This window comes from Saccopteryx bilineata, chromosome 1, assembly GCF_036850765.1.
Source record: "Saccopteryx bilineata isolate mSacBil1 chromosome 1, mSacBil1_pri_phased_curated, whole genome shotgun sequence".
NCBI classification, from domain to species: Eukaryota; Metazoa; Chordata; class Mammalia; order Chiroptera; family Emballonuridae; genus Saccopteryx; species Saccopteryx bilineata.
This window is the reverse complement of record NC_089490.1, coordinates 86,317,970-86,343,261: the sequence shown is the minus strand read 5'-3', so window position 1 is coordinate 86,343,261 and position 25,292 is coordinate 86,317,970. Positions and strand designations below refer to the sequence as shown.

The 25,292-nt window shown below is 41.7% G+C and overlaps 1 protein-coding gene across 1 annotated transcript in view; it reads left to right on the top strand.

The window, feature by feature from the left end:
* Positions 1-698: 698 nt before the first annotated feature.
* EP300 (E1A binding protein p300) overlaps positions 699-25,292 on the top strand; it is an 89,310-nt gene continuing 64,716 nt past the window's right edge. Inside the window, exon 1 of the mRNA XM_066257129.1 lies at positions 699-989. Coding sequence (XP_066113226.1) covers positions 896-989 — 94 coding nt within the window. The 5' untranslated portion in view covers positions 699-895. The remainder of the gene's footprint in view (positions 990-25,292) is intronic.

The following is a 25,292-nucleotide window of genomic DNA, read 5'->3' as shown; positions in this document are numbered from 1 at the left end:
GCGCCCCGCGGCGCCTTCGCCCGCCGCCGAGAGCGGCCCCGAGTGGAGCCCCGGGGGCGGGCGCTCCCGGCACCTGGCCGCCAGGGTTGGGGGCCGGAGCGGCGGCCGTATTTTCCGCGGGAGAGGAGGGCAAAGGAGGAGATCGCAGCGCGAGGGAAGGCTGCTTGCGCCGCTGCCGTAGCTGGGCCTCCTCGGTGGGCTCGGCGTAGGCACGGGCGGGCGGCGCTGTACATCTCGGCCCTCTGAGCTGTCGAGTTCCGTGCCCGGCGTCCTCGCCGCGCCCCCGCCGCACGATGTGAGTCGGCGGCGCCAGCCTGGCTCTCGGCTCGGGCGAGCTCTCTGCGGCCATTGGGGGCCGGTGCGGCGGCAGGAGGAGGGTTCGGAGGGTGGGGGCGCAGGTCCGGGAGGGGGCACCGGGAGGAGGTGAGTGTGTCTCGTCGCCTCCTCCTCTCCCCCTTTTTCGCCCCCGCCTCCTTGTGGCGATGAGAAGGAGGAGGACAGCGCCGAGGAGGAAGAGGCTGATGGCGGCGGCGGAGCTCCGAGAGTCCTCGGCTCGGCAGGGACCGGCCGTGGCGGGCCGGTGACTGCGCCTTTAGAGCCGCGAGTTCTCGAGAATTCGCCGTAGCAGACTCGCTCGGCGGATTTGTTTCTGTGCCCTCCTCCGGGCCTGGACGCAGGCCCGGCCCCTCGCACTTGCCCCTACCTTTCTATCGAGTCCGCATCCCTCTACAGTCACCGCGACCGGGCGGAGAGAAAAAGGAACTTCTCCTATCCGCCTCGGGGGCCGGCGGAGCCCCCCAAGCCCACCCCAGGGAGTGGGGCGGGGACCCCATCTAAAGAAGAGATTTGCCGGGGATTCTCGTTTTCCTCGCTTGTATCTCCGAAAGAATTAAAAATGGCCGAGAATGTGGTGGAACCGGGGCCGCCTTCAGCCAAGCGGCCTAAACTCTCATCTCCGGCCCTCTCGGCGTCCGCCAGCGATGGCACAGGTTAGTTTCGGGAGCCCTCGCCTTCCACATCCCCTTTAATCTTTTTTGCCCCGTGCACCTTTATTCTTACATCTTTTCTTCCTTTCTCTTTTTTTTTTTAGTTCTCTCTCGATTAATTTTTAAGGTGTTTGAATGAGCTGGTCGAAGACGTCCAGTAGCCCAACCATTTTCTTTGCTTCCCAATATATTTGTTGCAACATTATGTCATATCGATATGTGTTCTGGAATTAAAGCTCTTCAGGGGTGTTACAGAAATGGCCTTGTTGCTCCCATACAGTTTAATTTTGGAAATGCCAGTGCATTTGTGTGTAAGGGATTTATATGCGATTTAATTTTAATATTTTAGTTGGTTGATGAAGAATTGCAAATTCTTTCTCCTTGGTTTTTCTTACCGTTTCCTCTACTTTCCACTCTTTTCAGGATTTTCTTTGCACAAAAAAGGTGTAAAAAAGATAGTATTTATTTGTGTGTATGTGGTCCAGGATTTCAGATTTGACGTGAGGTTTAACGTCAAACCTGAAATTTGGTTTGAATTATTTTACCTACCATTCCTAGCTCCCCCCCCCTATTTGCTTTAAGAATCAATATGGAGCGCAGTTCATTTTACATCTTCTGTTTCTTTGATTTGAGACCAAAATGTCTGAAACTCTGGGTTTTCAGATAGGGAGAGAGCAGGGGCATTTTCTGTGCAGTTTGTAGTCACTTTCTCTTTGGGGTGGGCGAAGAAAAGAGATAACTGATTTTGTGGAGTTGGAAATCAAGATAGGAAATTGAAAGAGTCCAAATCATGAACTGCAAACATGAACTGATCGAACATGTTTGAAACGTGCATTAGGTTTTGTATTTGTCTGTTTTTGCCCTTTTTATACTTTAAACGTATTTGGAGGTTTCCATTTAAAAAGCTCTACAAATTCTTTACTTCACTAAGTTGTGGACTAACCATTTCTCAAGATCTTCAGGCAGACTTCTATCCCTTCTTTTCGGTTGGTTTGGTGCTATCCTGGTGGCTACCGACCTTCTCTTTTGCTGTTGTAGTTGTTTGAGGTGCCAGGGATAATGAAGAGGAAGAATGGTTGGCCATCTGACAAGTCCACAAGATGTTCCCCCTTACTACAGAGCATCTCTTTAACTCCCCAAGAACAGGCTCAACGTCATCCCTCCATCTGCCAGTGAGAGTGCTTAATGGAGTTAAATGTACCTTTTGAATTTGTAGAGAACTTCTAAGCATGTTTTTAAAGAGTGAAAATGTAAAGATACAGCAAATGTTTTGGTTTCTTTGTTTTTTATCAGAAAGATAACCTGGCTAAAATTGAGGATTTTTGCAGAGTTCCTAGTATAATTCAGGCTTGTAACATTCGCAATACATGAACTTTGATCTGTTGTCTTGAGGGACGTTTTAAAAACCTCTCTTTAAGCTCAGAATTCTTGCACATAATGAGAATTGTATTCCTTTGCACTTATTAAAGGGTCATTCAGAAATTCTTAATAGATCACCATTAGACACGTTTTAATCTACAGGTTAAAAGGGTTGTTTCTTTAGTTTTGTGTAATATGGTAGTAGATTTTACATTTGAGTTAGCCAGTGACTTGGGATATTTTAGAGAAAACTTATTTGTATGCATTATTTAGATGACTCCTTATTTGAGCAGCTTAGTCTTAGAGTAGTGCAAAGCCTGAAAGGAAGGCTCTGCTCTGGTTTAAACACCTCTGTTCAGGTGCACTACTGCATTCTCCATACTTCAGCTGTGTATTTGATAACTTTTGGTGTAGAGTTACATCTATTACACAGAAACTGTTTGCTATTTGTTGTATCTTTGAATAGTTATGAGTCCTAAGTGTATCGAGTAGGTTTTTATAGTAAAAAATCCTCAACATTGAGATTAATTAACTCAATCTTAGTACTAAAAGTTATTTTAGTTAGCTTTCTCTAAGTTTTCTAGTGAAGGTTGATTCCTGCCCCCCAATTAAAATTCTTTTCCAAGAATTTTTTGTCCAGTTTTTAATCCTAATGGGTCTGGGGTTTTTGTTTTTTTGGTGGTGGGGAGGGAGGTGTAAAGAAAATACTGTCCCCTTGTGAACTTACTTCAAGTTGGGCACCATTACATTGTGATTTTTTTTTTTTCTCTTGGCATCCAGTAATGTGTAGTATAAGTTTGCAGGCAACTTTTTACAGACACTTCACTTTTAAAACTTTGAATTTCAAACTTGTAACTTCTACATTTTGACTTCTGAGTTGTCATCTAGATATTTTATAAATGTGAAAGTAAGTTGTTCTTGGTACTTGATTATGAGTTTTATCTAAAACTGGTCAAAATGATGCCAAAATTCTAGACCCAAGATACTTTTTTTTTAAATAGAGGCTTGCAATTTTAGTAGTTTTAGTGTACTTACCAAGAGTTTTTGCATGTGCCAGTTATATAGGAAAGAAAGCTAGAATCCAATTGGGTTGACACACAAAAGCATTAAAAACAAATTGGTGTTTATATCCCAACTTCTGAATTTCAAAGGTTAGCTACTGGTGTAGAATAAAATGACTTTCTTAAGGATTGTTCTAAAAGATTTCCAGGTTGGTTCAAATAACTTGAATTAAGTTCAAGTTTCATGTGTTGGAATGGGGAGGAAAAGACTTATTTTTTAGCTTTTGCATCTTTATATTCCTGTTTCAGTATTTGTATTTGAGTCATTGAAAGTTTTAACCTACTATGGTTAGGTCAGAACTGTTTGACCTGTTGTGGTGGCACTGTGGATAAAGTGTCGACTTGGAGTACTGAGGTCGTTGGTTCGAAACGCAGGGCTTGCCTGGTGAAGGCATGTATGAGAAGAAACTACAGTGTGTCTGTAAAGTCATGGTGCACTTTTGACCGGTCACAGGAAAGCAACAAAAGACGATAGAATTGTGAAATCTGCACCAAATAAAAGGAAAACCCTCCTAGTTTCTGTAGGATGATGTGGCAGCATGTGCGCAGGCGCAGATGATGACGTAACACCATGTATACAGCGGAGTAGCCCATGGCCATGCCAGTCGAGATGTGGATGGTACAGAGGAAAGTTCAGTGTGTTCTGTGGCTCGCTAAATTTGAATCCCTGACCAAAGTGCAACGTGAATATCGGCGCGCTTATAACAAAGTACGCCACCACTTAGGAATAACATTACTCAGTGGGATAAGCAGTTGAAGGAAACGGGCAGTTTGGTGAAGAAACCCGTTCTGGTAGGCCATCAGTCAGTGACGAGTCTGTCTATACAGGATAGCTACCTAAGGAGCCCTAAAAGATCTGCGTGAGCCCATATCAAACTGAATAGGTATGAAACTGGGAGAGTTTTCCTTTTATTTGGTGCAGATTTCACATTTCTATCGTCTTTTGTTGCTTTCCTGTGACCGGTCAAAAGTACACCATGACTTTACGGACGCACTGTATTATGAGCTAATGCTCCCCACTCCTCCCTTCTTTCTTCTCTCTAATTCTCCCCCCCCCAAAAAAAATCAATGAATAAAATCTTCCCCCAAAACTGTTGGATAAATCAAATGACTTATCCTCCCTCCAAAAAAACCATTTGTAAAAAAAGAAATCTGTAAAATTATTGACAGAAAAGTTAATAGGTAAGTCATGGAAGAATTTCTTGACCCTGTTTCCAATAACCTGCGTTATCAGAATGATGAGGATGATATGTTGCCTTCAGTGCACCCTGGACATGTTCTCTCACTGCTCAGTAAGACAGTTAATGCTGTATGTACTGAAAGAACAGACTGTGGAAAGGGGTGACAACAACAGCACTAGGATCTGGCATATTAAGTAGGTAAAGATCCTTCTGCTCTTTGGTACAGTTTTGTGGCCCTACTATGTACTCATGTAACCCAAGATTGTCTTGGGTTTTATGACTTTTTCATTTTAAAGGTATAGGGCAGCTAGATTATTAAATATACCTGCATATGCATATATATATATATATTTTTTTTTTTTTTTTTGAGAGGAGGGAAGATAAGTGAGACAAACTATTGCATGTGCCCAAATGAGGATCTGCCCCGCAACCCCTGTCTGGCAGACGCTTGAATCAAGGGGTCTATTTTTAGTGCCTGGGGCCATGCTAGAACCGGTGGAACCACTGGCTGAGGGAAGGGAAGAGGAAGAGAAGGGTGGAGAGGTAGGGAGAGAGAAGCAGTTGGTCTCTTGTGTGCCCTGACTGGGGACGAACCCAGGACATCCATACACTGGGCCTACACTCCATCCACTGAGCCATCTACATTTTAACCAATAGATTAATGTATACCGTAGAGAAAGTGGCAAGGATTTTTTAAATGTCAATTTTACTTTCTCAAAACACCATTGTGTATTAGTGGTTTATCATTCTAACCAGAGTGTTTTTGGTGGAGGCCATTTCTTTTTTCAGCCCTTAAAGCTGTGATACTATGTTTTAGTTTTAATTTTTACTCATGACTGTTTACATTAGAGTTTTGCTTCTGGAGTGTTTCAGTTGTGGCTCTTTGACCCAGTGAGGTATTACTGTTAAAGTTAAGCTGAATGACATTTTATCAAATGTCTTGAACTCTGGTAATTGCTTATTCTCAAGGCTTTATAAGTTCTTTCATAGGGCTTCAGGAAGGCTATCTGTGCTTGTCTGGGAGGTAAAGTGTCTTTGTTAAGTGTAACTCTTGTGTATGTTACAATGTGGGTGCCCTTTCCCAGTAGGAGTGCATGTTGTTGCAGAGGTAAGAAATGTATTGGCATCGCCAGTGAATGGATGATGGGTGTTGAGGAAGGGCTTTGCTTTGGTCGCCTCTTGGTATTATTTTGTCTTACTTTGAGTTTATACCTTCTCCTTAGTCTTCTATTAAAAGGGCAAGGGGGTGTGATTAAAATAATAAGTTGAAAATTAGTGCACAGTAATATTTGTAGGGGCATTAAGTAGTAAATAGGAAAAGGGCGGAGAATAGCAACTGTTGGAGATATAGTGAAGTGTAAAATACTTCTTGATACAAAGACATTTCAGGAGTTATTCTGCTTCTGCTTTTGTGTGTTTTACTGAGATGTTAAGGTTTCCTCCTTTTAGAATTATTGAAGTTGAATTTTTTTAGTGTGGCATACATTGGAGAAATTAATGAGCAAGTTTAAAACAAATTATACCAAGTGTAAAATTTTTACAACACTGAATTTTGCAGGTGATGTTTTTTCATGTAATGGATGGTAGTTTTATTCTGAAATTTTAATGGGAGTTCTTTATTGCTCAGTTCTCAAAAATGGTTTAAGAGAATCAATATTAATTGGAGGGTTAGGCCTCTTCTAAACAATTTAGATCTCATTTGTTTTTAGATGTAGATCTTTTTTTTATAAATGCCCCAAAAGGCAATTAAGAATCATTTAGTTAAGAAAAAAAAGAAAAAAAAAATTAAGACTACTGAAAAAAAGTAAATGTTAAGAGATTAGGTTTTGGAGTCAGACTATTATTAAGAGTTCAGATCCCAGGCCTGGCTTTATTAACTGAACATTACAGGATTGCAGTATGGAATAAATGAGAATTCTCTTTATTAAATACGTAAGCTAGTGCTTGCTGTAGCATAATGTATGCTCAGTGTTAACTTTTTAACTTTACTACTAAAGATACAGAAAAAATCAGAGGTATATTTTTTAATGAATATGTAGACACTGGAAAAAGCCAATTCATGAAGTTCAGAGAATAACTCCCTCCCCCCTTCTCTCCAGGATTTGCTTTTCTGCTCTCATCCCATCCTGTCATCCCCTTCTCCTCTGTCCGCTTTCCCTGTGGATCCTTTGATCCTGCCTCTGTCTCTACTCCGTTCCTCAGTTCATATTTTTCGTTGGATTCCTCAAATGAGTGAGGTCATATGATATTTTTCTTTCTCTGCCTGGCTTATTTCACTTAACATAATAGTTTTACAAGTCCATCCATGTTGTTGCAAAAAGTAATATTTCCTTCTTTTTCGTAGCCCCATAGTATTCCATTGTGTATCTGTACCACAGCTTTTTTTTTTTTTTTTTTTTACAGAGGCAGAGATAGACAGGGACAGACAGACAGGAATGGAGAGAGATGAGAAGCATCAATCATTAGTTTTTCGTTGCGCGTTGCGACTTCTTAGTTGTTCATTGATTGCTTTCTCATATGTGCCTTGACCGCGGGCCTTCAGCAGACCGAGTAACCCCTTGCTGGAGCCAGCGACCTTGGGTCCAAGCTGGTGAGCTTTTTTTTTTTGCTCAAGCCAGATGAGCCCGCGTTCAAGCTGGCGACCTCGGGTCTCGAACCTGGGTCCTTCCACATCCCAGTCCGATGCTCTATCCACTGCGCCACCACCTGGTCAGGCTGTACCACAGCTTTTAATCCACTCGTCCACTGACGGACACTTGGGCTGTTTCCAGATCTTGGCTATTGTAAACAATGCTGCAATAAACATGGGGGTGCATTTCTCCTTTTGAATCATTGCCTTTGATACTTTCTATTGCATTTCATTTTTAAAAAAATTGGTTATAACCTACTATATTGAGTTCATGCCCCCCTCCATTGGCTTGTGTCCTACAGTCTGAAAAATATTGGCTTAGAAGAGTTGACAAGGTAGCAGTTGTGTTGGCAATATTTTCTCTGTGGTAGGTATTTTATCTTCAATACAGGGAATACTTTGAATAATCCAGACAGATATAGACCCTTCCTGGAATTTATAGGTAAGGGGCGGAGAGCAACATTCAAGTCTGATGGGACCAGCGTTGTATTTGGGAGAAAAAAGGGGACCTATCCTATAATCACTATTACTCCAATGGCTGTCTTTGAGGAATTGATGTCTGATATCGGGATCTGAAGGATAGATAAAGGGTTAGTTAGTAAGAATGATCCTGGCTGGCCTGACCAGGTGGTGGCACAGTGGATGGAGTGTAGGCTTGGGACACTGAAGACCCAGGTTTGAAACCCCAAGGTTGCTGGCTTGAGTAAGGGGTCACTGGCTCAGCTGGAACCCCCTTCCCCCAAGGCACATGTGAGAAAGCAACTGATGAACAACCAAGGTGCCGCAACTATGAGTTGATGCTTCTCATCTCTCTCCCTTCCTGTCTGTCTGTCCCTGCCCCTCTCACTTAAAAGAAAAGAAAAAGAATGACCCAGACTGGGAACAAGGGAATATAGCCTGTTCAGGGAACCTGTAAGTTCTTTCTGGCCCGGGGAGATAGCAAGAAATATGACCATAGAGATGAATAAGGGGCCAGTCATGCAGGGCTTCTAATGCTTACTGTAGTTTCAATTATCCATTTTTAGGTCTTTAAAATGGATGGGGCATAATTGTACTTTAGATCAGTGTTTTTCAAGAGCTGGTCCACCAGAAATTTCATGCAGGTCTGTGAAAGTGTTAACTACCCTGATGTTGTATAAAGATTATAGAGCCAGTGATATTAGTCAAATTCGCTTATGCTCAGGGTGATTTCTCTCTTAGTGGTTCCCGAAATAATTCAGTTTTTACCGGTGCCTGAGTGTAAAAAAGGTCAAAAACCACTGCCTTAGATGATTGGCTAAGGGAGGAATTATTTAGAAAGAAAGAGGGAAAAATAGGAAGCTGAGAGATCAGTGAAATGGCTGTTTTACAATTCTAGCTGTGATGAGGGTAGCCTGCATTAGAAGATGGAAAGAACTTGAAAAGATTTGAGGGAAGAACTTGGCGATTGATGATTGGATGTTAGGATATTGCGATGGAAGAATCAAGGATAATTCACAAGTTACAAGTTAGGGCAGCTAGGTTGGTGGGGATGCCATTTACTAAGGTAGCAAACTTAGGAAAAGAAGTATTTGTGCATCGATATGGGGGGAAGGGTTGTGATGAGTTAAATTTTGGACATTGTGAAGTTGTGTGATTCTCCTGAATTGAGTAGTCATTCTTTTTCTTTTTTCTAGAGAGAGACAGGAAGGGAGAGAGATGAGAAGCATCAACTCATAGTTGTGGCAACTTAATTGTTCTTTGATTGCTTTCTCATATGTGCCTTGACCGGGGCTGGGGAGGCTATAGCCTAGCCAGTAACACCTTGCTTAAGCTGGTAACCCTGGCGTTTCAAACCTGGGTCCTCAGCATCCCAGGCCGACTCTATCCATTGCGCCACTGGCTGGTCAGGCAGTCAGCTCTTTTCATTTGCTGTGCCTTGCACAGTCAACATGCCTCATTTCAGTCAACAAATAAATATATATATTCTTTTTAGATATTATTTATTGATATTTAGAGTGGGGAGAGAAGCGGGAAGCACAACTTGTAGTAGTTGCTTCCTATGTGTGCCTTGACCAGGCAAGCCCAGGCTTTCGAACCAGCGACCTCAGTATTCCAGATCAACAATTTACCCACTGTACCACCACAGGCTAGGCATCAGTCAACAAACACTGACTGTCCACCAAGTTACAGACACTTGGAATTAAAATGAATCAAGGTACAGTTTCTGTTTTCAAATTCTTTAGGATCTGATGGGGTTGGTTGGTATACCTGCACACACAATTTTCCCTGAAGTTATACTCTGGTAAATTTTTAATGTTCTAAATTAAGGCAGAGAATAGTAATTAATTCTTCAGGGTGAGTGTGCAGTATTGGGGGAAAAATTCATAAAGGAAATGTATATTTGAATGGGGGTAGGAGAACTTGAAGGTAACTTACCTTTTCATAGAAGTAGGACAAGTTGGGTATTCAAGTGAAACAAATATAAGTGGTTCTGGCACACTCATGGGAGCATGTCTGAGCTCTTCTAATTTCCAAGGGCCCTTCTGCCTCTGTAACTTGTTTCCTGAGCCTATACAGCACAGCTGACTCACTTCTACTACCTCTGTGACTTTCTAAATAAACTTTCTCTTATAGTTTGGATCTGATGTGACTGAAACACAGACTACATGGTGGCGTGTTTTCAGGGGAGACAGATGGCAAAGGATATTGGGGTCCTATTATGAAAAGACAGGAATATGCTAAGGAATTTGATGTTTATCTTACCATTAGGTAAAAATTTATGAGCAGGAGAGTGACATGGTCAAGAAAAGAGGAACAACTAATTCTGGTGACACTGCAGGATCACTAGCAGGTAGAGAACCTATTGACAGGAAGACCAAGGATATATATCATTTATCTCTTGAAATGCATGTATTTGTCTTGTAAGTTTTTAGTAATTACCAAAGTGAATTGTTTATTTTTTTAAGATCCAAGTTTTGTTTAGCAGTTGTCATAAATGTATAATATATAGATGCCTCTATGGTGATTCACCCAGTGAACCCATCAGGAGGCGGTGCTTTGCCCATCTGGGCATTGCTCGGTTGCTCAGCAACTGAGCTCTTCCTGGGGCCTGAGGCAAGGCCTTGGAGCCTCAGTTCCATGGGCCAGCTCACTCCAATCCAGCCGTGGCTACAGGAAAGGAAGAGAGTGAGAGAACTGGGAGGAGGATGGGTGAAGAAGCAAATGGGCACTTCTCCTGTGTGCCCTAATGGGGAATCAAACCCAGGACATCCACATGCTGGGCCAATGCTCTACCACTGAGCCAACTGGCCAGGGCCAAGCTGATTCTTTTTTTTTTTTTTTTTTTTTAAATAGAGAACAGAGAGAGAGAGGGATAGACAGAGACAGACAGACAGGAATGGAGAGATGAGAAGCATCAATCATTAGTTTTCGTTCATTGATTGCTTTCTCATATGTGCCTTGACCGTGGGCCTTCAGCAGGCCGAGTAACCCCTTGCTCAAGCCAGCAACCTTGGGTCCAAGTTGGTGAGCTTTTGCTCAAACCAGATGAGCCCACGTTCAAGCTGGCACCTTGGGGTCTCGAACCTGGGCCCTCGGCATCCCAGTTCGATGCTCTATCCACTGCGCCACCGCCTGGTCAGGCCCAAGCTGATTCTTAAGGTAAGGTTTTAATACATAATAATGTCCTCATCTTTTAGTTAGTTTTGCACCAAGAATTTTCTATACAAAGTGACAAAGGGTACAGCTGATAGTGTAAAACAGGGATCCCCAAACTACGCCTCGTGCATGCGGCCCCCTAAGGCCATTTATCCGCCCCCGCCGCACTTCCAGAAGGGGCACCTCTTTCATTGGTGGTCAGTGAGAGGAGCACTGTATGTGGCGGTGCCACAAAGCGTGGCGTCACTCACGTACAGCACTACCGGTGACGTGGGACACAGGCATCACAGCTCCAGAAGTGCGTCATATCACTTGTTACGGCTAGCAGTGACTTTTAAATATTGCATTTGTTCCCGTTTTATTTTTTTACTTTAAAATAAGATATGTGCAATGTGCATAGGGATTTGTTCATAGTTTTTTTTATAGTCCGGCCCTCCAATGGTCTGAGGGACAGTGAACTGGCCCCTGTGTAAAAAGTTTGGGGACCCCTGGTATAAAACTTTTAAAAGCAGGCCTCCGGTCACAGTCTTGGTCAGTTATAGCACTCCATCTCTTTAAATTTTGAGACCTAACCTACCGTAAATGTATTGAGATTAAGAAAAAAAAAAAAAAAAAAGAGTTAACCTTAAACCCTGGCCAGATAGCTTAGCTGGTTAGAGCATTGTCCTAATACACCAGGGTTCCATTTTGATACCTGGTCAGGGCGTATACAAGAATAAACCAATGAATGCATAAATAAGAGGGACAACAAATCAATGTTTTGCTCTCTTTCTCTCCCTCCTTTGCTCTCTATCTCAAATCAATAAATTAAAAAAAAAAAAAAAAAAGTCCTGGTTGATTGTCTCAATGGTGGAGCATTGGCCTGGTCTGTGGATGTCCCAGGTTTGATTCCCAGGCAGGGTACACAGGAGAAGTGACCATCTGCTTCTCTAACCCTCCCCTTTCTCTCTCTCTCTTTCTCTCTCTTTCTCTTTTTCTTCCCCTCCCACAGCCGTGGTTTGATTGGTTCAAGCACATCAGCCCCAGGTCCTCAGGTTAGCTTCATGGAGCCCCTGCCTCAGGTGCTAAAAATAGCTCAGTTGCGACCATGGGCCCAGATGGGCAGAGCATTGGCCTCAGACAGGGGTTGCCAGGTGGATCCAGGTCAGAACACATGCGGTAGTCTGTTTGTCAATCTCAAGTCATACCTCAAGATCACTTCCCAAAGTGTAGATAAACCTTTTGATGTCATGGTTGCAGGACAATGTTATGAGAAGAATATTTTGAAATTTGCTGGACATTTGCCCTTTGACTATTGGATTTCTTTTTTTTAATTTTTTTTTATTTGTTTTAGAGAGGAGAGGGAAGGGGGGAGGAGCAGGAAGCACCAACTCCCATATGTCTTAACCAGGAAAGCCCAGGGTTTTGAACCTGCGACCTCAGCGTTCCAGGTAAATGCTTTATCCACTGTGCCACCACAGGTCAAGCAACTATTGGATTTCAGAAGTCAACAGCTGCCAACATGCATAGTTATGTGATACTGTATAACTTTTTTTAAATTTAAGGGGTAGGGACCAACTAGCATTCTTGGTGTATCAGGGCAATGCTCTAACCCATTGGTCCCCAACCTTGGGGCCATGGACCGGCACCGCAGAGAAAGAATAATACATTATTTCCGTTTTATTTATATTTAAGTGTGAACGATGTTTCATTTTTTTTTTAATTCATTTTTAGAGAGGAGAGAGAGAGGGGGAGAGAGAGACAGAGAGAGAGAAGGGGGGAGGAGCTGGAAGCATCAACTCCCATATGTGCCTTGACCAGGTAAGCCCAGGGTTTTGAACCAGCACCCTCAGCATTTCCAGGTCAACGCTTTATCCACTGAGCCACCACAGGTCAGGCCGATGTTTCATTTTTTTAAAATGACCAGATTTCCTCTGTTACATCCGTGTAAGACTCACTCTTGACATTTGTCTTGGTCACATGATACATTTATCCTCCCACCCTAAAGGCCGGTCCGGGAAAATATTTTCTGACATTAAACCGGTCCGTGGCCCAAAAAAGGTTGGGGACCACTGCTCTAACCAACTGAGCTACCTTGCCAGGGCAATTCTGTATAACATCATTGATTATCATCTGATCCAAATTTGTTTGATTCACAGGTAATTTCCAGTTGTTCTGGAAAACATTACAAGTTTTGTTTTTTTTTAAACAGAGACAGAGAGAGAGTTAGATAGGGACAGACAGGAATGGAGAGAGATGAGAAGCATCAATCATTAGTTTTTTGTTGCAAAAACATTGATTGCTTTCTCATATGTGCCTTGACCGTGAGCCTTCAGCAGACCGAGGAACCCCTTGCTCGAGCCAGCGACCTTGGGTCCAAGGTCAAACCAGATGAGCCTGCTGCGCTCAAGCTGGCAACCTCAGGGTCTCAAACCTGGGTCCTCCGCATCCCAGTCTGATGCTCTATCCACTGCACCACCGCCTGGTCAGGCCATACGAGTCTTAACCATTATAGATATTTCGTTTGATTTTTGTGTTTCTTTAAATTAAGTAGTTTTAAGTGCTTGCACATCTTCTTTACCTTGTTAGGTAGGCTGTTTATGATTAGATTAATTCTGCTTCGGCCACAGATTATTAAAATACTGTTTTTAAATAAAGTACTTGCTGTGGCTGGATAGCTTGTTTGGTTAGCATCATCCTGATAGTAAAGGTTGTCTGTTCAATCCTTAGGGCACAGATCTGGAACAGGTTGATGTTTCTTTTTCTTCCCTCCCTCTTCCTCTCTCTTTGAAATGAATAAATAAGAAAAATATTTAAGCCCTGGCCGGTTGGCTCAGTGTTAGAGCATCAGCCAGGTGAGTGGAAGTCCCAGGTTCAATTCCCAGTCAGGGCACACCGGAGAAGTGACCATCTGCTTCTCCACCCATTCCTCTCCTTTCCCCCTCTTTCACTCTCTTCCTCTTCCCCTTCTCCTCCTGCAGCCATGGCTCAGGTTTGAGCAAGTTGGCTCCAGGCACTAAGGATGGCTCCATGACCTCTACTCAGGTGCTAAAACAGCTCAGTTGCCAAGCAACAGAGCAGCAGCCCCAGATGGGCAGAGTATTGTCTGGTAGGGGGCTTGCCAGGTGGATCCCGGTTGGGGCGCATGCGGGAACCTGTCTGCCTGCCTCCCTACCATTCCTTAATAAATAAATAAATAATAAAGTACTGAATGAAGATTTGGAGAGTTGTTTTACCTGATACATTTGTGAAGTTTGCAAAATTGTCTCATTTTAAAAACTGTGATGTTTTAAAATGTGATGCTTTTTAAACACCCAAAATAGCTGATTTAATGTTAGAATGCCCCAAACCAATAAGACCAAGAGATCTTTGTGAGATTGGTAGTTTCAGCATCTAGTCAAACTGTTAGTGGAATTAAGTTAGGTAGATTTGACTTTCACCTTCATCCTTATTTTTAAAAATCATAAACTCCTCATCTGGAACTATAGGTTCTGCAGGTTCTGAGTGCTTTGATCCCTGCCAGTCTTACCACTCACTTTTCTCCTGCTTTGAATTTTTTTCAGTTGTTAAACTGGTAATTCATTTCACATTCTATTTCCTTCACACTCTTGTCCTGTCCAGTTCCTACTCCATTCTCTGGTCTCACCACTGGGATACATGAAAGATTCTGAAAGCTGGAATGTTCATTGTTTAAAAAGCATTTTAATACCAGTGAAAACTAATTGAAAGGAGGAGAATTCATGGATGGATTGTCTTCTCAGCAGATACTTGAGAATTGATTTGTTTTAGAATAATTTGTATGGATATTTTGCTTAATGTACACAGTTTAAGAGTGGAACTGAGTTTTTATTAGATTTCAGTTTACCTGAAGTACAAAAAAAAATTTACCTGTTTATTCAACAAATAGTATATAACTGGAAGAGATACTATTGTGCAATAGAATTAGATTTTGAACCAAAATTATCTCAATTTTAAGTTGTCTTGCATCCTAGTTAGTAACTAAAATTTTTTTATATTTATGCTCACAGATGATGCAGTGTTTGGAATTATATTGTTAATCCTAATTTTGAAGGTTATACTTTACTTACATATCTCATGGGGGGCAATATTTATCTAGTTTTTCATGTATTATGGACTTGTCTTGGTCTTTTGATTTATAGAAAGGCTCAGTGAGCTGAGTATTTATTTTACAAGAGATTATCTGGCTAAATCTGCTATGAGGATCACAGCAATATAGAAAATACCAAGGGCGATCTACATAATGAGTATGTAATAATGAAAGAGTGTTTTGACTCAATGCTATTATATAGTTTCCCACATGCTCAATCCGAATTTGTTTTTGTTTAAATTGTCGCACTTCTGATATACACAGTCCAATAAATAGACCCTGTGTTGTGCTAAATTTTTCAAATATTTAACTCTACCCTTTCACATTTTGTTTACATCACTGTTTCTGAACTGACTGGACACTCAGATGAAGAAACATTTTACCTGGTCCCTGGCTGGTCGGCTCAGTGGTAGAGCGTCGGCCTGGCGTATGCAAGTCCCAGTTTGATTCCTGGCCAGGGCACACAGGAGAAGTGCCCATCAGCTTATCCACCCTTCCCCCTCTACTTTCTCTCTCTTCTCTCCCTTCCCTTCCTGCAGCCAAGGCTCCACTGAAGCAAAATTGGCCTGACACTGAGGATGGCTCCATGGCCTCCGCCTCAGGTGCTAGAATGGCTCCGGTTGCAGCAGAGCAATGCCCCAGATGGGCTGAGCATTGCCCCCTAGTGGGCATGCTGGGTGAATCCCAGTTGGGCCCATGCAGGAGTTTGTCTGCCTGCCGCACCCCCCCCCCCCCCCCAAGCTTCTCACTTCGGAAAAATACAAAAAAAAAAAAAGAAACATTTTACCTTCAGGTCATTTTGTATTTGAGCATCATTGAATGGACGGGAACTTCTGAGGGGAACTTTGGTAGGAGCAGCCTGCCAAATATTGGTTGATATTTAGAAAGTAAGCAGAAAATATCTTACTGGAGATAGTATGTTTGTTCATTTCATCAGTTGTATGTGATAGTTTTGTGCTATTTGCCATGGGATAGTTAAAAGTAATAGAATAAATCTTAGATTTATAAATATATAATCAAGGAGAAAGTGGAAGAGTAAGCAAATTACATATCTAAGAACTCACCTTAATATCTAGAAAAACCACTTGGTGTCTTTTACCTACTATTTCCCTATCCATTGCAGTCTGGCTAACTCCACTGAACTGCTCTTATCTATATTACTAAATATATCCTATTTACATTCAGTAAAGTCTCTCTGGAGCATGGACACCACTCACATTTCCTTCTTGGAACCTGGTTTCCAGGACAGTATTCCTGGTGAATAGGCTGGTAAATCTTGGGTTTTAGCATTATTTTACTAATTTTATTGTCCTTTAAATACTGGCAATTCCAATGGTCCCCTTAATATCTGATGGTGAATTAAGGTCCACATTTCTCTCTCATATCACCCATGTATATCCCTGTTGCCCATCTGGACAGCAGTACCACAGTACCCCTGTACTCCTAGGTTGTCGCAAGCCAGAAACTTAAAGAGCCATCCTTGTTTCTATCTATTTTTCTTAACCCCCAACCTATAGTTAGAAAAAAGAGTTCTTTAGATTGGCCTCTTTTTAATTTTTCTTTTTGATTGATTTTAGAGAGGAAAAGAGAAAAGTATTAATTTGTTTTTCCATTTAGTTGTATTCATTGGGTGCTTCCTGTATGTGCCCTGACTGGGGATGGAACCCACAACCTTGGTGTTTCTGTGACAACGCACTAACCAGCCAAGGCCTAGATGGCCTGCCTCTTTGATACCTCTGCTTCTGTAGTACTTCTGTTCCAGAGTTACGTGTTAACTTTTGTCATTTTCCGACAGCAGCCTCCTAACCAGTCTCACTTACTCTAGACTTGTCTGTTCAATTTATTTTTCATTGTCTTTGCCTGAGTAGGCTCTAATAAATGCAAATTTGTTCATATTTTATTTCTGCTTAAAATTCTTCAGTAGCTGAATTGTCTCTAGGATGAAAAAACCCAAATTATTATATTACAGAACCCTTTTGATTGCTTCTTTTATTTGTTGAACATCTAATTTTATTCAGGTGATCATAACTATTCCTGTGAAGAACAAGTTTGGATGAAAGGCTAAAAAAATGATTTATTTGACCCCCCCCCCCTTTTCTTGAAGGAAAAGGAAGAACCTGAGGAGCTTAAGTAAGAGACATGAAATTAGGGCTGGCCAATACTAAAATCCTGTTTTAATAGGTTTTGTTTAATATATGCCATTTTAAATTTTAACTATTTTTCCCTTACATCTTCATACATACTGTTTTTTTTGTTTGTTTGTTTAGCTTGAGATATCTATATCTGACAGATAGAGACAGTCAGGAAGGGGGAGAAGTGAGAAACATCAATTCTTTGTTGCAGCACCTTAGTTGTTCATTGATTGCTTTCTCATATGTGCATTGACCAGGGGACTCCAGCTGAGCCAGAGACCCCCTGTTCAAGCCAGCAACCTTTGGGCTCAAGCCAGGGACCCTGCATTCAAGCTAGTGAGCCTGCGTTTAACCCAGCAACCTTAGGGTTTCAAACTTGGGTCTTCTGTGTCACAGGTCAACACTCTATACAATGCGCTACCACCTGGTCAGGCCATACATACTGTTTTTAATTTGGGGCTTGCTTTTCTGTTTTAGATCACTGGGTTACATTTACTGTTTATGACAAACTTTGGCTAAAGACATAACCTCTTAGTAGCCTTTTACAATATGTGGCTCATGAACTTGCTACTAGGATTTTTCTGGGAAGCCTTTGTAGAAAGATCTAATGAGAAAAGATTTGAAATTTGATAGGTAAAATGAACTCCACATAATAGGTGTTTGAGCTTTAGTACTCTAAGTCCTACCAGTATAGAATTGATTATTTACAGTTTGAGTTAAATGGGGTCCATGTTCAAAAACAAAATTGTATAATCTTAGGAAAGCCGATGTTAGCATCAGTTAGTACAGCTATAAAATGAGAGAATGGGTCGATTTCACACTTGGGTCCTCCCTGGGAGGGGCACTGTTTCTAAGAGAACTGAGTTGGGCCTGACCAGGCAGTGGCGCAGTGGATAGAGCATTAAACTGGGATGTGGCCTGACCAGGTGGTGGCGCAGTGGATAGAGCGTCGGACTGGGATGTGGAAGGACCCAGGTTTGAGACCCCAAGGTCGCCAGCTTGAGCGCGGGCTCATCTGGCTTGAGCAAACAGCTCACCAGCTTGGACCCAAGGTCGCTGGCTCCAGCAAGGGGTTACTCGGTCTGCTGAAGGCCCACGGTCAAGGCACATGTGAGAAAGCAATCAATGAACAACTAAGAAGTCGCAATGTGCAATGAGAAACTGATGATTGATGCTTCTCATCTCTCTCCGTTCCTGTCTGTCTGTCACTGTCTATCTCTGCCTCTGTAAAAAAAAACAAAAAAAAACTGGGATGTGGATGACCCAGGTTCAAGACCCCGAGGTTGCCAGCTTGAGCGCAGGTTCATCTGGTTTGAGCAGAGCTCACCAGCTTTGGGCCCAAGGACGCTGGCTTGAGCAAGGGGTCACTTGGTCTGCTGTAGCCCCACAGTCAAGGCACATATGAGAAAGCAATCAGTAAACAACTATAAAGTGCCGCAACGAAAAGTTGATGCTTCTCTCTCTCCCTTCCTGTCTGTCCCTATCTATCCCTCTCTCTGACTGACTCTCTCAGTCTCTACCAAAAAAAACCCAAAAACAAAACCTGAGTTGGAATAATTTTTATTCTCCCAGTTGCTCTTTAGCCAAAACTGTTCTGCTTTTTATTTTTTGTGTTTCTAAGTAAACACTACTGAAGTGATGGCTATGCCCCACCTGGTACATAACTTTTAAAAAAGAAGGTTAATAAATTTACGGATTTATATAGAGGTACACATTATATTACACATTTATATGTTTTACAAACTATAGTTTAGAATCTTTAAGGGCAATCTCATTGGTGTTTTGTTTTGTTTTTCTGAAGTGAGAAGCAGGGAGGCAGAGAGACAGACTCCAGCATGCGCCGACAGACCGGGATCCACCCAGCATGCCCACCAGGGGGGATGCTCTGCTGCAACCAGAGGCATTCTAGTGCCTGAGGCAGAAGCCATGGAGCCATCCTCAGCACCCAGGCCAGCTTTGCTCCAGTGGAGCCTTGGCTGTGGGAGTAGAAGAGAAACATAGAGAGAAAGTAAAGGGGAAAGGGTGGATAAGCTGATGGGCACTTCTCTTGTTTGTCCTGGCTGGGAATCAAACCCAGGACTTCCAGATGCTGGGCCAACACTCTACCGCTGAGCTAGACTGCCAGGGCCTCTCACAATTCCATGAGGGAGGGGAGGGGAGGGATGGAGGGAGGGAAGATAAATTTTACTACCTTTTGATAGAAAAGGTAATTTGAGCTCACAGTTGGAAAGTGGTGGCTAAATGAGCTTAGTTTGAAGACTTGGGTACAGCTAGTGCTTGACTTAGGACCACGATTGGTTCCGACAGACCGGTCGTAACACGATTTGGTCGTTAAGTTGAGTAGGCTATATGTACAGTACTGTGAAATGATGTTATAAAAATTTTTAAGTCATATTTTATCATTTTCTTTGTTCATTATATGCCATTTGTATCATCTCTACACCATTTTGTTTCTTTTTTTTACATTTGTCAGGTTTAAGTAAAATACTGCATTACCAGTACAACTGGTTTAATATTTGCAAAACTGGTTTAATATTGCAATACAAAATTACAAAATACAGATGCATACAAAAATACAAAATACAGATGTAAAAAATACCATAGGAAACATTTTCCCAATTGTAAAACATATCAAAATATATAAACATGTACGAAACATTTCATTGGTCAGCACTGTCGTACATCCAGCTGGGCAATGCTTGTGCTTTCAAACGTGGAGCAGTCATGGCTAGCAATTATGGTCATAAAGTCGAATGGTCGTAAGTTGCATAGGTCATACATCGATCAATACCTATATTTAGATTTCTTGAATAGTGCCAAGTTAGATACTTGTAATGGTTGATGGTATTTAAGAATCATAAATGTCCACAATTTTGAGTCACAACAAAATAGATTAGGAATACTGATAGTGATATGAGATGAAATAATAGGGTCTGTTTGAGTGGCTAAAGTATATATATATGAAATTTTACATAGTCTTCCAGATTTAATCAATATAGTCTTTGACCCTGGCCGGTAGGGTCAGGGGTAGAGCGTCGGCCTAGCGTGCGGAGGACCTGGGTTCGATTCCCGGCCAGGGCACACAGGAGAAGCGCACATTTGCTTCTCCACCCCTCCGCTGCGCTTTCCTCTCTGTCTCTCTCTTCCCCTCCCACAGCCAAGGCTCCATTGGAGCAAAGATGGCCAGGGCGCTGGGGATGGCTCTGTGGCCTCTGCCCCAGGCGCTAGAGTGGCTCTGGTCGCAACATGGCGACGCCCAGGATGGGCAGAGCATTGCCCCCTGGTGGGCGTGCCGGGTGAATCCCGGTCGGGCGCATGCGGGAGTCTGTCTGACTGTCTCTCCCTGTTTCCAGATTCAGAAAAATGCAAAAAAAAAAATATATATATATATATATATATAGTCTTTAAAAATAAGTGTTTTGTTTTGTTTTTTACAGAGAGAGAGTCAGAAAGAGGGATAGACAGGGACAGACGGACAGAACGGAGAGATGAGAAGCATCAATCATTAGTTTTTCATTGCGGGTTGCAACACCTTAATTCATTGATTGCTTTCTCATATATGCCTTGACCACGGGCCTTCAGCAGATCGAGTAACCCCTTGCTCGAGCCAGGGACCTTGGGCTCAAGCTGGTGAGCTTTTGCTCAAACCAGATGAGCCTGCGCTCAAGCTGGTGACCTCGGGGTCTCGAACCTGGGTCTTATGCATTCCAGTCCGACACTCTATCCACTGTGCCACCACCTGGTCAGGCAGTGTTTCTTTTTTTTTTTTTTTTAAGATTTTATTTATTGATTTTACAGAAGGAGGTACTGAGGAGTATAAACTCAGAGTTGCTTCACTTGAGTTGTTCGTTAATCATTTGTCATATGTGACTTGACCAGGAAAGCTCAGGGTTTCGAACTGGCGACCTCAGCATTCTAGGTCCACACTTTATCTACTGCATCACCACAGGCCGGGCATAAATAAAAGGTTTAATGTTGGGGTAAGAGAGCTTTTGTAAAGTTGTAATATCCAATCAGATATAAATAATTATCCTACACAGTTGTAGAATTGCTAGAAACATCTAATCTTTCTGTGGGTATGTCCTAGGTGCTCGGGGAAATACAAAATATTAAATGAAACCCTTATCTTTCAGATACTTAAAATTTGGTAAAGAAGTAAGATGTACACAAATATTACTTAGCTGTAACGAAAGATAGAATATACATTTGAAGTTCTTAGTTGAGGTTATAACAAAGTGAGCCATCCTGGTAAACAGTATTGCAACTGGTTTTTTGTTTGTTTTTTAATATTTATTTTTTTTTTTTTTTTTTACAGAGACAGATTGAGTCAGAGAGAGGGATAGACAGGGACAGACAGACAGGAACGGAGAGAGATGAGAAGCATCAATCATTAGTTTTTCATTGCGCGTTGCAACACCTTAATTGTTCATTGATTGCTTTCTCATATATGCCTTGACCATGGGCCTTCAGCAGACCGAGGAACCCCTTGCTGGAGCCAGCGACCTTGGGTTCAAGCTGGTGGGCTTTTCCTCAAACCAGATGAGCCCGCACTCAAGCTGGCGACCTCGGAGTCTCGAACCTGGGTCCTCTGAATCCCAGTCCAGTGCTCTATCCACTGTGCCACTGCCTGGTCAGGCGCAACTGGTTTTCATGTTGAAACCTGAGTAGTAACTACAAATAAGTCTGTTGAATGTACAGGACTGCCGGTAAAAAAAAAAAGAACAATCTTAAAAAAAACTTTTCTTTTCTGAAGTGAAAAGGCAGAGAGACAGACTCCCTCCCGCATGGCATTTGCCCGACCAGGATCCACCCAGCAAGCTGACCAGGGGGCAATGCTCGGCCCATCTGGGACATTGCTTCGTTGCAACCAGAGCCATTCTAGCGCCTGAGGCAGAGGCCATGGGCTATCCTCAGCGCCCAGGCCAACTATGCTCCAATGCAGCCTTGGCTGCAGTAGGGGAAGAGAGAGAGAAAGAGAAAGGAGAGGGGGAAGAGTAGAGAAGCAGATGAGTGCTTCTCCTGTTTGCCCTGGCTGGGAATTGAACCTGGGACTTCCACACACCGGGCCGATACTCTACCACTGAGCCAGTCAGCCAGGGCCCAGCCTTAAAATCTTTATTTTCAAGGACCACCAATGTAAACCCTCCTATTTGCTTGAAAATGGACCCTAACTTTGTAATGTGATGTTCAGTTTTTTTAATTTATTTTTTATTGATTTCAAAGGGAGAAGGGCAGAAACATCAATCTGTTTCTATATGTGTCCTGACCAGGGATCCAGTTGGCAATGTTTACATGTCAGGACGATGCTCTAACCAACTGAGCTATCTGGCCAGGGCTTAAATATTTTGCATAAGCATAAAATAGAAACCACAAGTACATTAGGTTATAGTATAGGTTAAAGTCTCAGGACTCTAGGGCCTAAAGTAAGACTTCTATATTACAGTTTTCAAACTCCTGAAGTCCCCAGCATGAGCAAAGGGTCACTGGCCCAGTTGGAGTGACACCCCCCATGAGTCATGGCATGTATGAGAAGCAGTCAACAAAAGTGCCACAACTATGAGATGATACTTCTCATCTCTATCCCTTCCTGTCTTTATGTCTCTTCCTTTGTCTACCTTCTCAAAAACAAAAAACTTAGGATTTTGATGAGCGTTGTACTGAGTCTATTGGGGCAGAATAGATATCTTTATATAATGTCAAGGATTTGTACCAGATGTTTGGGGTTATTATTTATTTAGGTGGTCTTTACAATTTACATGTTGTTGTTTTTTTTGTTTTAGATTTTATTTATTCATTTTCTTTTTTTAGAGAGAGAAGGGAGAGGAGCAGGAAGCATCAACTCCCATATGTGCCTTGACCAGGCAAGTCCGGGGTTTTGAACTGGCGACCTCAGCAGTACAGTTTGATGCTCCTTCCACTGTGCCACCACAGGCCAGACACTACATATATTTTATAATATATTGTCAGATTGTTTTTTAGGTTTCCCCCATGCTATCAAATTGTATAAAACACCTTTCTCAGCTCTGGTCTGTTGGTTTAGTGGATAGAGTGTTGGGTACAGACATCCTGAGTTCGATCCCTGGTCAGGGCGCACATGAGAAGCAACCATCTGCTTCTCTTCCTCATTTTCTTCCCTTTCCCAGCCAGTGGCTCTACCCTGGGCACTGAGGATAACTTGATTGGTCTGAGTGTTGGTACTGGTCCCAGATGGGGGTTGCTGGGTGGATCCCAGTCAGGATGCATGCCGGAATCTATCTCCCTTCCTTTCACTTAAAAAAATGTAAAAAAGCTTTTTCTGAGCATTTATTGCTAATGTACAGAAATACATTTAATTTGTTTGTATTTGTGGTATATTTAGTCACTGCTAACCTTGCAGTTTCCATTTCTTTGCTTTGGATTTTTTGTGTTAACAGTTCTGTCATCTCTACACAATAAGTATGTTTCTTCCTTTTTAGTCTTATTATAATTTTTCTTACATTATTACTTCCTAATGTTGGTCCATTATGCATATTTGCTGTCAGTTTTTAGGTTTTGGAAGAAATCTTTTTAATAATTTAAAGAAATTCCATCACTTTCTTGATTACTAATTTTTTTAAAATGTTATTTGGTGCTGAATTTTATCCAGTGCTTTTCTTACAGCCATTGTGGTGAACCTTAAATTTTCTTTTTTCTTTGTTAATATGGTGAATGACATTTATAAATGGTCTAAGGTTCTAATGTTAATTCTTCCCCCTTAGATTCTTCAGTATTTTTCAAATGCTGGTCCTCCAGAAATTTTGTCAGTTCATGAAAGTTAATCACCTGATGTTGCATTAAGATTATAGAGTTTATAATCATTGGGTGGTGGTGGTTGAAAAGCACTGCCTTAGACCTAACTTTATCATGATAATACATTTTTAAGGTACTAACCGATTGGTTGTTTTTTTTGTTTGTTTGTTTGTTTTTAAAGATTCTTGCTTTTTATGGTCATGATTGGTACTGGTCATGTGACTTTAGAGTATTCTATTTTCTACAAGTGTTTGTGTAAGGTAAATTGTCTTTTACTTGAAAGTTCAGTAAGACGTGCCTATAAAAACATTTAGATCTGGTGTTTTTTTAATGAAAGATTGACCATTGATTTATTTTCTTTAATAGTAATAGATTTATTTAGGAGTTCTGTATCTCCTCCTTTTAAGCTTTTTAAAGTGGGGAATTAGAATTTAAAAGAATAGAATAAAGAACTCCCATGTGCTTATTAACTCCCAAGTTACCAGTATTTTTTTGTGTCTCCCTCCACCCCTTTTTTACAATTAGTTTGAATCAGAATCCAAACAGAGTATATCTTTTATTTGATCACAACTCCTTCCATTCTCTTTTTTTTGCCATTGATTTGTTGGAGAAATGGGGACATTTATCCTTTATCATTTCCTTTTTATTAAGGTTTGGTAAGTATTTTATTAGGAATTTGTCTATTTTTGTCTCTTCATTTTTTGCATGAAGTTGGATGATAGTAATATCACTTTCTCATTTTATTTATTTATTTTTAAACTTCTTCCAGAAGTTTGTTTTTTTTGTTGTTGTTGTTTTGGGTTTTTTTTCTTTGAAGTTTGTTTTTATAACTCTTCAAAGAAACAACTTCTAGTTTGTTTCATACTCTCTCAGTTGTATCTGTGTTTCTCTTGTTGATAATTAATTGCTTTTATCTTTAATCATCTTCCTATTGTTTTTCAACATAATAACTTGCATACTTAAGCCATTACTTTTTTTTAAGTCATTACTTTTTATTTATTTATTTACTTACTTACTTACTTTAATAATATTTTATTGCCCGACCAGGTGGTGGCACAGTGAATAAGGCATTGGCCTGGGACGCTGAGGACCCAGGTTGGAAACCCTGTGGTCTCCACTTGAGTGCAGGCTCACCAGCTAGAGAATGGGGTTGTTGGCTTGAGTGTGAGATCATGGACATGACCCCTTGGTCGCTGGCTTGAGCAAGGGGACACTGGCTCAGCTGGAGCCCTCTTGTCAAGGCATGCTTGAGAAAGCAATCAGTGAACAACTAAGATGCTGCAACTATGATACTTCTCATCTCTCTCCTTCCTGTCTCTCTTGCTAAAAAAAAATATATTATTGATTTTACAGAAGATGGCAGGAGGGGACACGATCAACTCATAGTTGCTTTGCTTTAGTTGTTTATTGGTTGCTTGTTGTATGTTCCTAGACCAGGCAAGCACAGGGTTTCAAACTGGCGTCCTCAACA